Source organism: Haliotis cracherodii, unplaced genomic scaffold, assembly GCF_022045235.1.
Source record: "Haliotis cracherodii isolate W230 unplaced genomic scaffold, xgHalCrac1.p SCAF_5, whole genome shotgun sequence".
Classification (NCBI taxonomy): Eukaryota; Metazoa; Mollusca; class Gastropoda; order Lepetellida; family Haliotidae; genus Haliotis; species Haliotis cracherodii.
The window spans coordinates 30,818,983-30,834,860 of record NW_027266308.1 but is presented as its reverse complement, the minus strand read 5'-3'; the positions used below and the strand labels follow the sequence as shown (position 1 = coordinate 30,834,860).

The 15,878-nt window shown below is 40.1% G+C and overlaps 1 protein-coding gene across 1 annotated transcript; it reads left to right on the top strand.

The window, feature by feature from the left end:
* Positions 1-3,642: 3,642 nt before the first annotated feature.
* Positions 3,643-13,575, top strand: LOC139441957 (uncharacterized). Its single transcript, XM_071222703.1, has 11 exons — positions 3,643-4,239; positions 4,888-5,035; positions 5,940-6,132; positions 6,633-6,756; positions 7,743-7,937; positions 8,760-8,947; positions 9,403-9,576; positions 10,080-10,333; positions 11,191-11,327; positions 11,831-12,016; positions 12,913-13,575. The coding sequence occupies exons 2-11, from the start codon at positions 4,900-4,902 to the stop codon at positions 13,573-13,575; spliced, it is 2,250 nt and encodes a 749-aa protein (XP_071078804.1). The 5' UTR covers positions 3,643-4,239; positions 4,888-4,899.
* The last annotated feature ends 2,303 nt before the right edge of the window (positions 13,576-15,878 follow it).

The following is a 15,878-nucleotide window of genomic DNA, read 5'->3' as shown; positions in this document are numbered from 1 at the left end:
AGGTAGATTAAATACAATGTAGGTAGAATAAGAACACATTAAAGAGATTGAACTTCTCCATAACCCGAGTATAATCGCACATGTATACTATATGTACCGTACTTTATTACATGAAGTCGAAGTCAGTAAGGTATCACCACCATGGCTGGTATACGCAGAGTTGAGTACACCGAGTCTCAGGGAGGAACCCCACAAGTATTCCTTGATGGGTACAACGATCACATGGTGACAAGGGTTACCCCACCCCACCCCCACCCCCCACTGGATTTATCACCACGTTTGTGGACTTGCTTGGAAGGTGCCAAGATGACACAAATAGACTTTAGCGCTGCTCCCCCATCCACGAAGAAGGTCTGCAGAGAGTCGGATGGAAGTCTGGTGCGTCTCATATAGAAGCTGGTCAGTGGGCAGAAGACATTTGCTTAAGCTGGGCTGAAAACAGACATTTTACTGAACTGTGATCAGTGTATATTGTGTAAATAGTGTCTTTTGCAATATACTTTTATGTAAACTTTGTATATATTGTCTTTCTAATAATGTGATAATATTATATATTATGTAAATTGATAACCTTTCTGTTGTTAAAGTGCTAAAAATGAAATATGTTCCACATTCAAGCTGAATAAATACATCCTGTAAATAATTCAAAATATGTAACTTCTGGCGAATAATTCAAAATGTGTGATTTCTGGTACACAGGTAACTATTGACTAATCCTGGTATAAGCAGTTTGACAACTGGGGCGTCTGACAATTGTAGGTTACCATGGGGACTGAGTGGTAATCAGTTAAAAAAGACTACAGCCAACAGATAATTATACCGTAACAGATTATATGGTCTCTGACTGTAACCACTAATCCTTTCAGTCGACTGGCAAAGTGGGAATCAACCATGTCAGTCATTCCACGGCTTGTCAGCTGGGAGGAAAACCCGACATGATAGGTGTGTATGGTGCTGGGATTCGAACCCACGATCATAGGTTTCTGGCACGTCTATTGGACGCAACTATGCACACCGTGTTGTTCCACCTAAGACGACTGGGGCAACAGTGCCCCCTCGAAGATTTGGAAAATTATTGGAGACCGGAATTGAATACAATAGAAATACAAAGAGTATGTTTCCTGCTGTCATACGTTTCAAAAAACCCCGACACCGACAATAGCGATATATGAAACAATTTCTAAGAAACGATTAAAGATAAGTTTTCATTTTGAAAAAAACAAATGTTACATAGTATGAAACTCTTAAGCCTGTCGAAGATGGCCGCTTCATGATATTGTACAGCGCTTCTTTCACCTATTGATTCTCACTCACTCACTTCTGAAGGTGACTGGTTATTGAATCCTTTTACAACCCCAAACGCTTATTGCAACTTGTGCATACAGCTGTTGACTTCTAAACAAGCGTAGTATAATATTTAATTAACTTACGGAAATCAATAAATTATACAACATACGTGTCCTTCTTGTCATGGAGGCCCTCAACACAGTAAAACAACATATTCGTAGTATACGATATACATTCAGTCATTTGGAGTATAACAAATGGGGGTTAACTAGAAATAGAAAACAGCACACCTGGCAAGAATGGAAACAAATGAGAGTTATCTCCCCCAGCTGCGTGACTACAGTTACATAATACTCAATACAGTTGTTTGATTTGTTTGTTGTTTAACGCCGCTCTCAGCAATATTTCAGCTATGCGACGGCGATCTGTAAATAATCTAGTCCGGACCAGACAATCCAGTGATTGACTTCATGAGCATCGATCTTCGCAATTGGGATACGATGACAAGCATGGGTTACTGAAGACCTATTCTAACCCGGATCTTCAAGGGCACTCAATACAAACTAATACAGTCATATTGTATTGTTATCTTAAAGTGGTTACATCTGACGTATATGAAACAATGGTGGGTTGAAGCCTGATATTCGATGTTTCTTCATTTGATTTCGTGGCTGGATTCTCCAGTAGGTGAAGCTCATTGTTCATCATGTTCATGCTCATCGTCGTTATACTGTTGCCAGCGGCGCGCGCACTCACGCACTCACCCAGACAAATGTTCACAAGCACCATGCGGGGATCCAATCCTAAACGTATTCGTGAAGGGCGAACACACTAACTACTGGGCTACATGTGATTAATGTTCGTTTAAAAATGAAATCTAGTGTCCATGTACCGAAAAACAACACCAATAACAATTCCGCAATATTTAGTTTTAATGATTTATCATCGCATGTATAAATGATGATATTGAAAGCTATTTACAAGGTGAATAAACAGTGATTCTAGTTACGGTATATACAATACAGCACACATAGTCACAAACACAACGAAGGAAACACTGGAAAAAAAACAGATTCCAATTAGGGAACATAAACGTTGCCATGACAACAATGACGCCATAATATTTACTCGTTGACTCGGTTGATGCATGTCATCGTATCCCAACTGCGTTGATCGAAGCTCATGATGTCAATCACTGGATAGTCTGGTCCAGACTTGATTATTTACAGACCGCCTTCATATAGGTGAATTATTGCTGAGTGCGGCGTTAAACAACAAACAAACAACAGGAACACAACAGCCTCTGTCGTCTATTGGTGATGCCCGGAGAGCAGAAGGTCGATGGTTCGATCCCTGTGGCCGCGTCACACCAAAAGACGTTAAAAAAGGTACTTGTTGGTACCTGCTTTAGCGTGGCATTAAGGGTACTGGCCGGCTCGGCGTCAGCTTATCGTGTCTGAATGGGGTATCCATGTTGAACTGAGGCATGACATGGGATGAGATGCATGGATTCAAGCCTACGGCAGGACCGGAACCAGCTACTAACGCCAGCTCAGTTGTGTCATTGACATTGCTCAGTTGACCTTTGGAACACCCCTAGTCTGTTTTCAGTCATCTGGTGTTACCAAATGCAGCTGCTATAATTTCACTGAAATATCTCTGAAAGCAAAAATATCTCTTTTTATGAAGTTAAAACGAAATTAAAAGCTTCTTAATTACTTAATTAATTTTCACATTCCAAGAATGTTATAGATACTTTACAGGACCATGTAACTAATAAATATAACAAACAGACGGCCTCTTCTGCGGGTTTGTTATTATTATTAGTTTCGAGGTCCTGTGCTTACAGATAGCAGATACGATTTTGCTGTGAGTGCTGACAAACAAGTCCGATATATATTTATACTCACGTATATGCTCCACATGCACTCGTTCTTGAGAGACATTGAAACAAGTGACTCACTCATGACATAGCGTTCGCAATCCAAACAAGGTCTCGGTCCTTGTCAAACTGTACATCTCTTTCGACAGTTACATTCCGCCCTCGGCATTGTTTTATTAAAAAGTGATAATTACTCAATCCAACATTTTAGAACATTCAAGGCCATACCTTATTTATATCTATTTATATCGATGTAATACAACCGTCCTATACATTTCTATCTCAAGTTATACATGCACGGCATTGTGACCTAAATCGGGACTCAAATATCTGGACCACAGCTTATGGGCGAAGTTCGTGTATTTATAAAATCCGGTGTACGATCAAGGTTGAAACTAGTCTTTCCTTCCGCCAGCCAAACGGAGTCAACTACCGAGCTAGCTACCACCTCTACCGTTTCCTTTATACGCCATCTGGTAACGGTGTTATTTAATCAGTAGATAGCTTGTGCTCACGACATGTACGAGTGACCAGTGTTTGTGCAGTGAGAAAGCCACCCATATTTTGTCTCATAAAATCGGGAAAACTGTGATATCGACACCCATTGGAGGATGATTCCATGACCTACATGTGCGCGCGCATCCACAGTGGAACCGATGCACTAAAACCAGGCAATCGATAATACTTTGGTAAATACGCGATTGTACACATGTCGTCATATGTCAGGCGAATGTCATGCGATGACTGGGTCGACATGCAGATACTTTGTAGTTGTGTATACAAACAGACAACCCATCAATTATTATCTATCGCCGTGTTTAGCAATTTGTTTATACGATAGCTACTATGATGTGAAATCTTGCGAAACCAGCGGCCGATGTTATTCATGCTTCTAAATTTAATAATTACTCAGTTTCCCAAATCGGCGGGACCACAGGGTAGTCTCATCGATAAGAAGCGGGTTCTGTCCTTTTATAGACATATCTCTGGATTTAAGTCAAGGCGTCTCTCTGTCCGGAAACAGCCCTTCAGTTAACTCGAGGACACTGACAGCAACGAAGCGGCGCGAGGTATGTTAAATATTATTACATGCACCATATCAGCTGTAGTGTTTATTATTTACGCTATGCAAGGCCGCACTAATGTTGGCCCAGAAATTTCGTTCTAATACTTAATAGCAAGATATGATGATAATGATAGAGGTCCTTGAGTGAACAACAAGCGGTTTCCTTCTGTTACCTATTATCAGGAGAGGGTGTGGGTAGGTCTCAATAAAATATAAAATAATAATAATAATAGTAATTTGAAACAAAGAAAGAAGAAAACATTGTAAATTAATATGTGAAGTAGTTTTTTGTTTGAACCTTGATGGGGTAAGATAAAGGATGTTCTTTGATGATAGTTTGGTACTATTCAGCCTGAATTTCAGGTGAAGGGTATTGTCAGTGTATGATCCTATTCACTGAAGATGCTCTCAATGTTGGATCCTATTCAGTGAAGATGCTCTAAATGTTTGATCCTATTCAGGTGAAGGTTGCTTTCAATGTTTGATCCTCTGCAAGGGGAATGATGCTCTCAGTGTTTGATCCTATTCAGAGAAGATGCTCTCAATGTTTGATCCTATTCAGGTGAAAGTTGCTTTCTGATCCTAATCAGATAATTGATAACTCAGTGTTTGATCCTATTCAGTTTGAGGATTCTGTCAATGTTTGATCCAGTTCAGGTGAAGGATGGTCCTCCACAAGGAAGACAGCATCCAGCTGAAGACAGCTCTGGGTACAAGTGAGATACAGCTGCTGATAGGGGACATCACACAGCTGCAACGAGATGAGGCAGTGGACGTTGTGATGGTCTCAGCATCTCAAGGTACATCTAAAGTTTAGATCTTTATTTCTGCACACCCTAGCAACAATCCCTTTGCCTCGGAGACCAACGCCTTTGAGAGTTTTCATACTTAATAATAATGATAGGTAACTTATGAAGTGTATTCACAACTTCCTGGGGATTATACAACCAAGGCTGCCCTTAAGATGCTTTCATTTTTCCATCCTACCAGGTACCCATTCGCTCTCATCTTCCCGAGGCAAGAGAGTTTACTGACTATAAAAGTCCAGTTTCCACCCTTGCCAAACTAGGCTGGTATTATGAAGTTTCATTTTGGCTGGACTAACAAGTCTATGCATAGTCCAATCAAAATCATACAACAAAATCAAAATCCAGTTCGAAAACTGTCGTGCAGATTTTGGTCGATTGCAGGATTTGCAAAGGATGTGCACCGCCAACTCGTTATCAACAGATATTCATCCAAATCTTCAAGGTGCTACATGATTTGATGCACTTCACGATGTAAGACCCATTTTATCACAATATAGATCTTGATTATCGATAAGATCGATTGACAGGGCGCCGCCATTTTGTTTGAAGCAAATGCAAGAATCTCATTGGTCCATAGGAGAGGCTCAGAAGGGACATAACTCGTTATAGCCACTGGTGGCGCTACAAGCGAGCCTAGGAATTCCAGCCTAGTTTGGCAAGGATGGAAAAAGGGCTTTTAAAGTCAGTTAACTCTCTTGCCTCGGGAAGATGTTCACTCCTGGGTGAAAAGATGCAAATTTCAGAATGGGGCAGGTGAGTGAGTGAGTAGGGGTTTACACCTCCATAGCAATCTTCAAGGAACTTAAAACCAGGGTACACTGGGGGTGGACTTCACACATTGTACCAATGTGTGGAACCAAACATGGAACTTCTATTTGTTTGACATACTTCACAGGGAACTATTCATCTGGCGAATTCTCGGTATCAAAATCTCAGACCCTTATCGGAGCTTTGAGTAGGAATCTGAAGATCAGTGTCAGTGAGCTGTCGAAGGACAAGGAGCTTGACCTCAGGACTAACTTCCATTGCTGGGTGTCCAAACCTCTGCCACACAATGTGCCATACCGACGACTGGTGTGTTTTGAGAGGTAGGAACTTCTTGTGTATATACACGTCATTTCAAACATATTTCGGCAATTCATATAATATGGGGGATTTAGATTGAGATTAAAATCAAAGCAAGGATACATGACAACATGAATATGATTTGTAACATTCGACAAGGCACAGTTTGGGTTGAACAGGTCAGCAGAAAAACAAATCTGGTTCAAATGGAGGATATTTACAATCTGTACAGTAAAATTCAGTATGTCACAGGAGAGTTTGCTTCATGATTCAATATTTTCACTGAACAGATACTATTCATGGGATCAGTTACCAGTTATATATTTTTGAAGTTATATTTTCTCGTTTTTGTAATGCTACGAAAGTAAAACAGAGAGGCAAATAGAAATACATTTCAATTGTCTCCATTAATAAAAAGAACCATTTTTTTTAAGTTGACGTACATGATATGATTAAAAAATTGTGTGTGGGTGGGAAACACTGATAAATTCAAAGTCCCCCCTTTTGTTTCTCTTTTGGCCAGAGTGCGTGGATCTAGAAGCGGAACAACGGCACAGCAGATCAGCACCATGTTCCGTGCCATGACACCCATTTTTAACAATGAAGACACGACCGTCATCACCTCCCTCCTAGCAACAGGAAACCAGGTCAGAACTAAATTAATGACTTAAAAAAAACATTGGAAACACATAAAACAAGAAATGATAAAAAGAAACGTTAATGTTAAGTTATTGTTATAACATTGTTGAAAATTTATAACCTTGAGCTCAGGAAAAGCCCAAGAGCCTAAGTGGGTGAGAGAAAGACCATGTGCAGCATGCAGACAGCTGAAGTCATGACATAAGATTGAGCACCCTTTCATGACCTGCCAGGGTGGCTCAGTGAGAAACCAGTGGGTTACAATACTAAACATGATAAGTGAAGTTGCAGGTTAGATTCACGTCATGGAATTTTCATGTAAAAAAAATTGTGACTTTTATCCTTCTAAACACTAACATTAAATGCATATTGAAAGAATGTTTATACAATTCAACTGTAAAACCTCCAAGGAGATCTTACAAGTCATATATGAGACCTCCAGGCAGGTCTTACTATTTAAATGTGAAACCTCTCAGCAGGTATCATTTGAAAGGAGTAACTCTTACACGGTTAGGCTAGTCAGGTTTTTTTAATTGCTCTACAGAATTTTTAGTGGAAAATACCTGTCGGAAGGTGGCAAAAATGCCAGTCATAATCAATTTAAAAAAGAAAAATTCCTCCACTACAGGTCAGCTGGTAAAACAAAATTTGTACATCTATGCATTCTATCAATTTCCGGAACAACAACAAACTATAGTTTGACTCCCATGTTTGACATGTGTCAACTTCAGAGGGTGCTTGTTAAGAAAAAATATTGTTTTGGTGCAATATGCTATCAGTGGGATTAAAAAAAGAGCAAATTTTGAAAAGAAAAAAAAATGCCATTATAAAAAATTACATTCGGCAGACTCATAGCTACAATACAGCAAAAGTGGCAGTAAGTTTACAGTTAGTTTTCCATGATTCTGCACAAGGATTAATATCAACGTGACTCTTCAATTCAAGAAGTGCCCAGGCCACATGTGATGATGACAACTGAATCAATGTATTCTAGGGCCAGTCCCGAGTGTCTGTACTGCGTGCAATGGTAGATGGAGCTTGTCACTGGATCAAGGCTGGCCTCCCTCTTAGATGTCTGAAGATCGTTCTCTATGCTTCTAATCCAGACAATCTCAACAAGAAGGACAGCGAAGCAGTGGAACTTTTCAAGGATCTTAAGCAGGTCTGGGAGTCCTCTAACCTCAAACAGGTGAGTTTAGGAATGGAGTTCTACAATTGTTTGAAGCCCGTTTTGCTGGAATATTTCTGAAAGTGGTGTAAAAATGAACTTTCTCACTCAGGGCTGGTGTTCAGGACCTTTGTAGACTTTTTTTTCTCTCACCATCAGTTTCATCCAGTAGATCACCATCAGTTTCATCCAGTATCTCACCATCAGTTCCATCCAGTAGCTCACCATCAGTTTCATTCAGTATCTCACCATCAGTTCCATCCAGTAGCTCACCATCAGTTCCATCCAGTATCTCACCATCAGTTTCATCCAGGAGCCCACCATCTGTTTCATCCAGTATCTCACCATCAGTTTCATCCAGTAGCTCACCATCAGTTTCACCTGATATCTCACCATCAGTTTCATCAAGTAGCCCACCATCAGTTTCATCCAGTATCTCACCATCAGTTCCATCCAGTAGCTCACCATCAGTTTCATTCAGTATCTCACCATCAGTTCCATCCAGAATCTCACCATCAGTTTCATCCAGGAGCCCACCATCTGTTTCATCCAGTATCTCACCACCAGTTTCACCTTATATCTCACCATCAGTTTCATCCAGTAGCTCACCACCAGTTTCACCTTATATCTCACCATCAGTTTCATCCAGTAGCTCACCATCAGTTTCACCTGATATCTCACCATCAGTTTCATCCAGTAGCCCACCATCAGTTTCATCCTGTAGCTCACCATCAGTTTCATTCAGTATCACCATCAGTTCCATCCAGTATCTCACCATCAGTTTCATCCAGTAGCCCACCATCTGTTCCATCCAGTATCTCACCATCAGTTTCATGTTTGCAGCCAGAAGAGGATCAGAGTATTGATGTGTTCATCTCCCACAGTAACCATGACAACCATTGGGCTGACAAAATTGCTACCCATTTGACGGAGATTCGCCCTGGACTGAAGGTGTACAAACAACAGCTCCAGTTCTCAGCCGACGAGGTGTGGCAGGAAAATGTCTTCCACGTCATGACGCAGTCGGTCAGGTGGGTACAAATTCTTTACAACCCCACAGCCACTTCTACTACTCCCTGCACAAATGTGGCCAAGTAGTATAAATGTATTTCATGTTCTCAATTGTAAAATAGGGGCCTAGGTGGCCCAGTGATGTGTTTTACCTGTACCCAATTGTAGATAAGGGCCCAGGTGGCCAAGTGATGTAAGTGTATTACCTGTACCCAATTGTAAAATAAGGGCCCAGGAGGCCAAGTGATGTAAGTGTATTACCTGTACCCAATTGTAAAATAGGGGCCCAGGTGGCCAAGTGATGTAAGTGTATTACCTGTACCCAATTGTAGATAAGGGCCCAGGTGGTCCAGTGATGTAAGTGTACTTCCTGTACCCAACTGCAAAATAAGGGCCCAGGTTGCCCAGTCATCTAAGAGTTGTATCCCTTAGTCAGGTCAGGATGGGTGAAGCGTTATGAATGTTTGTGTCTCAGAATCATCACCATCTTGAGCCCTGCGTATGTGGAGAGTCAGGAGTGTCTGGAACAGTTCAACATAGCTCTGTGTGTGGATCGCCTGTCTGCACACCACCAGATCTATCCCATGTATGTTGAGACGGTTGCTTGTCTGCCCTCCTACATGCAGTTGGTGCAGTACGTGGAGTGCAGGTTAGCTCATAATGAAATAATGCGACTCATTACATTTTAACCTGAATATTGTGGTTTATGATGCCTAAAGTCACCAATCAAAAATAAAATTAGAACAATATTTATTGTCTGTTTGCTTTTTAAAAAATAATTACTCCTATAGTATGTATAGTTGGTGAATGATAATGATAAAAATATACACTAAAAATGCAACAAATACAACTGTTAATTCTTCTGAACTTTATAACTGCTAGTCTCAAGCCACTGCATACCCCTATTGTAGACAACAGACTCTTCTAGGTCAGGTGTGAATACTTAATACCAATAAGAAATACAATGGAGATTAAGCATTTAGATTTTCCTTGCCAAACTTACTGACTGACACAATGCAAAATAAGACATATCACATATACAGTTCATTTGTATTTGCTATCAATCTACACTATCCCAGATGCAGACATCAATGAGCATTAGGCATGTTAAATAACGTTTAATAACATTAATGTATTTCTTTCCTACTGCAGAGAGCATGCAGGAGGGGAGGTAACTCAGACACTGATCAAGAATGCATGTGTGAAGATACTGAGTTCTGTGCCCGAGGCTCGTGTGGCTGGGCTGGAAGACAGCTGTGGACAAGCCCAGTGTCCCAGAAGCATGTATGATGTGTTCATATCCTACTCCCATAGTTACACTGACCCTGCTAAGAATCTACTGCAGTGTCTACAAGAACAAGATTCCACACTCAGTGTCTTCCTTGACACAAGCGAACTCGAGACTGGTAAGACTTACTGTAGTTGTCACACAAATCTAAACAGGTTTTGTTTGAAAGAGAAAACTTAATCAACTTTTCAAAATTCAAATACTATTTTCCATCTTTAGTATTTGAAACCCTGTGGGTATTAGGGGCTAGAAAAGGTACACAGCCTTCCAAAAATGTATTATTGATATCACAAAATTGAATTTATGATATCAAAAAATACCGAAGACTTTAAGATATCCCAAATTAAATTCCGTGATATCATTAAATACATTTTTAGATATCACAAAATACATTTTTAGATATCACAAATTCAGTTTATATCTAAAATTTGGATTTTGATCATGTTGATATCAGTAATTATTTCATATCAATAATTATTTCATGATATCAATGATTCGAATTTGTAATATCAATAATTCATTGTGTGATATCAATAAATGAATTATTGGTATAATAAAATCAGGAATTAATAGTAAAATGGCATCTTACGAGTATAGTCAGCAGCCTATGCATGTCGTAAAAGGCGAATAAATGGATTGGTTGGTCAGGCTCGGGGACTTGGTTGGTTATGTATGATTGTATTACAATGGTGTGGGATTTGTATGGTCTGGACTAGTTTGTCAGGTCCAGATTGTATTATTTACAGGTGGCCATCATATAACTGTACACCTTTGAAGATCCAGGACAGAATTGGCCTTAAGAATCCTATGCTTGTTGTAAGAGGCGACTAACAAGATCAGCTGGTCAGGCTTGTTGACTTGATTGATCTATGACATTGTATCAGATGTTCATTATATCAATCACTGGATTGCCTGGTCCAGACATATTAATATTGTGGAGTGCAGCGTGAAAAACAAACTAACTTAACATTACAGGCAGTTCCTGGCAGCAGAGTCTATACGACGCCATGGACAATTCCCGCTGTGTGGTGGCGCTACTGTCCCCAGACTATGTCAAGTCTGACGTCTGTGAGGAGGAATATAACATAGGCCTCGCTAGACTGCTGGCTGGGGTAAGACAGGTGCACTGACACCATTATTCATAACTTTAACCGGTGTAGCCTGTTGGTACCTCAAGTCCATTAGGATCCCATGCTAGTCATAAAAACTGACTCAAGAGGATCAGAATCAATGACTTGGCTGATGGCAAGCATCATTGCTTGTTGATTCATCAGTCACTGATTCATCTGGTCCAGCATCAATGAGTCATGAGCTATCGTAATATGGCGGGAATATTGCTGTCACTCTGCTCCATGAAGTTGATACTGCCGTCTGTGTTCCTACAACTACAGCAGCCCATGTACAAGCCATACTACCTTAATCATTAGATTTCCATCTATCCCTGCCTCAGTACCAACCTCCCGACTCAAATGTAGCACAGTTTTCATCCACAAAGTTTATAACTTTAGTCGGTAGAAAAAACAATGATCCGGATAATAGTAGCTCCTCAATGTATATCTTTGCATGACAAAGTGTTCCTTTTTATTGTTTAATGATTGTCTGTTTATCCTGCCAGGAAGATGTCTGCCTGATTCCTGTGTGTATTGAACCCATGGAGACTGTCCCCCATGCCTTCAGTCATGTGACCATACTTGATGGATGTGCAGCCAATGAGAAAGAGGCACTCAGCTTTCTGAACCAGGTCTCTGAAGATGTCATCAAGTTTGTCAAACATGGGAAGAAATTAACAGTCATTAGAAAAGTAAGAATCAAATTCTGGTAAATAATTACATGTTTGGATCTATTGCCACAACAATTTCTTTTCATTTAAGTTTTCTGATTTCTTATGAACGTCAGCGAAATAACTTCTATCCTTTTATTGACAGATACATAAATCATAACAAAACAGTCCATTTAAACACCAAACTTTAATTATTTAAAGCTAACTATATTAGTGAGGAGAGTAGCTTTTGTTATCACATCATTCGTCCCAAAGATTCCCTTGGTTTTGCAAAGGTAATAAAATGACGGGTACGGCAATGTCATTCACTTGCACCCAGTAAAGTTGGAATTTGAAAGAAATCTGGGCCCTGTTGATGCTGAAAATGGATTAATATGGGTGTGGGTTTGAGACAAACTAAGGCTAGATGAGCTGCTGATTACCACTTGAGGCGGTATATTACCACTTCCCGATGCTATATACATTATAGTGTGGAGCTTAGTGATTTCTTTTGGTAAGCTGAGCGTTCTCTATTGTAATGGACTGTTCATTTTGGTGACCCAATGATCATTTGGTGGAAAGTGCACAATCTGAAAATAATTGTCGTCCCAATTTGATGTAATTTTTAGACATTGAAGAATTCCTGGCTTCCCCTAAAGTAGTTCTGTATCTCTCTGCTCAATTGATAATGTAATCACGTGACATGCTGACGTTCATCGGGAAATGAACGAGTTAGCTTGGTGGTGTTCATCAAGGTGAGGTCTCTCGCTACTGTCAATATTGTATGATGACCAATACAGTTATTACATTCCCTCTTGTCTTTCAAGAAACATTGAGAAAGTATTGGATGTAGTGAAGGTGACAGATGGTACATTTAAACACATTTGTAGCATCTCCATGATCACCAACTATAATAGTATTGCATGTCTTCATTTCAGCCAACTCTCTCCGTTACGCCTAAGCAAGCTCAAGAGCTCCGACGGAAACAAGAATTTGATGAACTGTACAAATTAGAGGGCAAAGATATAGTGTATAAAGTGTCAAACCAGCAGTCAACGTACAATGAGCAACGTTTGAGCAGAAGCGGTCAGCGTATTGTGTTCAGCTTTTCTCACGACTCACTCCGCCTTGCTATTATTCTGTCTGAGTTGATAAACCAGGCATCACCAGGCACAAACTGCACTTTCATCAGTGAGTATAACAAAGATAGACTCCACTTGTTGGACCAGTCCCAGCTTGTGGTGATCATAGTATCTGACGGGTATTCCCAGTCAGCTCAGCTCCTTGAGGAGCTCCATCTTAGCCTCTGCCGACAGCGGAGAGAAAAGCCCACGAGAATGATGTATCTGATCGAGGGATTACACCTCAGGACCAAACCCCAGTATCTCCATCTTCTGGACTACAAAGTCAGCATCACTGACAAACTGTGGACTGCACTGACACCACCAAGGAAGAAATCATTCAAAGACACTGCTCCTGTCAATGAGTGTTTTACAACATCAAGAGGTGGCATGGGAGGAACATACAACTGCTCTCTGGCAGAACGCCTGGCTCTCAGCAAGGCGGCGCTAGAAATACTTGATATTGTCAACAATAGGTGAGTGAGTTATAGCAGTTTTGTGGAGGCACCAATATTTGACTTCGTACTTTGTAGGAAATAAATTTATTAATTAAAACAATAAATTTGATGTTAGTACCGGTACCATTCAATCAACTCTGTAGCTTGTTTTATTTATCTACGAAAATTCAGGGTAGGTCTGTCCAAACAGGTGTAACCAGAAATATCTTGATTTTCAGTCAACTCCATCACCTACTTTTTTATACAGTCAAGTCTCATAAATCAGACATGGTTGGTTGCATATGAATATGCCGGATTAACGAATATGTCGGATTAACGAGTATGTCAATTAAGAATTTAAGTGGTGTCAGTATATTTCCTCTGATGCCAACTTTACATGGTACTGAACTTGTGACAGCTGAATCTTACAAAAACCTCCAACTGTAAATGGAGCACAAATAGCACTGTGTTTGTATACCCATCTCTACCTCAGGCAGTAAGAATATACAGATGTGTTTCTCCTCCTCCAGATCAGTGTCCGGAAGCTGCATGAACATTCTCAACACAGCCAGCCTCATCACAGAGGTTGGGGACAGCGAGGTGCCACTCAGACAAGTACGCCAAACAGAAAGTGTCATTTAGACAGTATTTATTCCAGAAAATTTACCAAATGTACATTTATATGAAATTCAAATGATTGGCAAACAAGCTAAAAAGCCTATGTTAGTGCCTTGCCTTCAAAATGTAAATTCTTTGTTTCAGGAATATAAACCTTATTTTCCTAAGACTGTTTGATGGTTATCATTCTTATTTACCCACTAATTTATGTGATTAACAAATCACTTGGAGGTGGAATAGTTCATGTTGTGAGGGGGTGTCAGCTATTTGGATGAAATTGTTCGTGGGAAATAATACAACAGACTGGGAGGAAAGCATGAAGTGATACGGATTTTAGATGATATAATGTGGGCTAGTCTGGGATTTTCACTTATAAGAAGAGGAGCAAGATAGCTGAACAACTGTATAGAAGCCCTGACCAGTGCAACATAAATGGTTGAAGATTTGGCTTTGTTTTGTTAAACATTGTTAATATAACCTGTATGTAATCTTTGACCTGTCTTTTAAATGTATGTGAAATATTGACCAACAACAGTGTCTATTTCTGATTTCAGTGTTCATTGCCAATACATATGGATGACCTTGACCTATGAATGTAGGACTTACAACAGGGGAGGTAACTACTGATCAAGTTGGAGACAAGCCCATGCCAGTGATCGACAACTACAAACTCTGCTTAAATGAAAAAATTTCTCAACTGAAGGATACTCTCTCAAGAACACTCTTGTATTAATATGAGTTTGAAAATGTTACATCAAAGTCATGATTTTTTGTAATTCATTATCACATTCATACTAATCAAAGGGCATGATCACTGAGCCTATGTTTTTCATGATGTGCCATATTTGTAGTATGGGCTTGATGGTGCTGAATTTTCAAATATTTTTATATCCAATTTTTAACTTTTTTAGGACATTACAAACTGCCCTTTTGCTACTGGTAATCTTTGGAAGAATTGGGACTTCGAAAGGGAGCTGTGTTTTGCTTACTTTGAAAAGTAGATCCCAACATGACACATTGTAGATGTTAACCCTTGATACATGTGGTGCTTACCTACCATGAGGTGAGGTGAAATGGGGGTTTAATGTCGCGTCAAAGATTATTGCAGTTATAAAGCAATGTGTGTGTGTGTGTGTGAGTGTGTGTCTGCTTGTACTAGTCGGGACTGATGGTGATTTATAGTGCAAACCAACTGAGGTACCATGCCGCAGTTTAACATGAATACCCCACAAACACACAGTTTACCGACAAGTCCTTGTTTAAGCCCCTCAAAGCCAAGCGCCAGACAGGGTAACAACAAATACCATCTTTTAACATCTTTCGGTATGACGCGGCCGCGGATCAAACCCATGACCTTCCTCTCTCCGGACAGACGTGCTACCACTAGACCACGGTGGCGGTCACTTACCAAGGACATCACAAGATGAGAACAATTTACTGCAGCAGTGAGTTATACATAACCCAGGAGATCATATCCCAGTATTACCTTTTTTTTTTAAGTTGAGCTTGACTTTTGTCAGCATGATATATTGATCGGTTGATGCATGATAAGAAAGTTAAAGGACAAGGTAGGATGAGGGACTATTTTCGTAACAATATTTCAAAGTTTTCTGCAACTTGAAATTATGCAAAAAATGGCCCTTTTCCTACCTCATTCTTTGTAGAAGTGCACTGGGCCACAAAATGAATTGGGGCTACAAGTTCACTTCCTGTACAGCACAAACATTG

Coding starts and splice junctions, on each gene's coding strand:
- LOC139441957 (XM_071222703.1), top strand. CDS start 4,900: ATGGTCCTCCACAAGGAAGACAGCATCCAGCTGAAGACAGCTCTGGGT. Junction 8,948..9,402: donor GTCATGACGCAGTCGGTCAG/GTGGGTACAAAT, acceptor TTTGTGTCTCAG/AATCATCACCATCTTGAGCC. Junction 11,328..11,830: donor TCGCTAGACTGCTGGCTGGG/GTAAGACAGGTG, acceptor TTATCCTGCCAG/GAAGATGTCTGCCTGATTCC.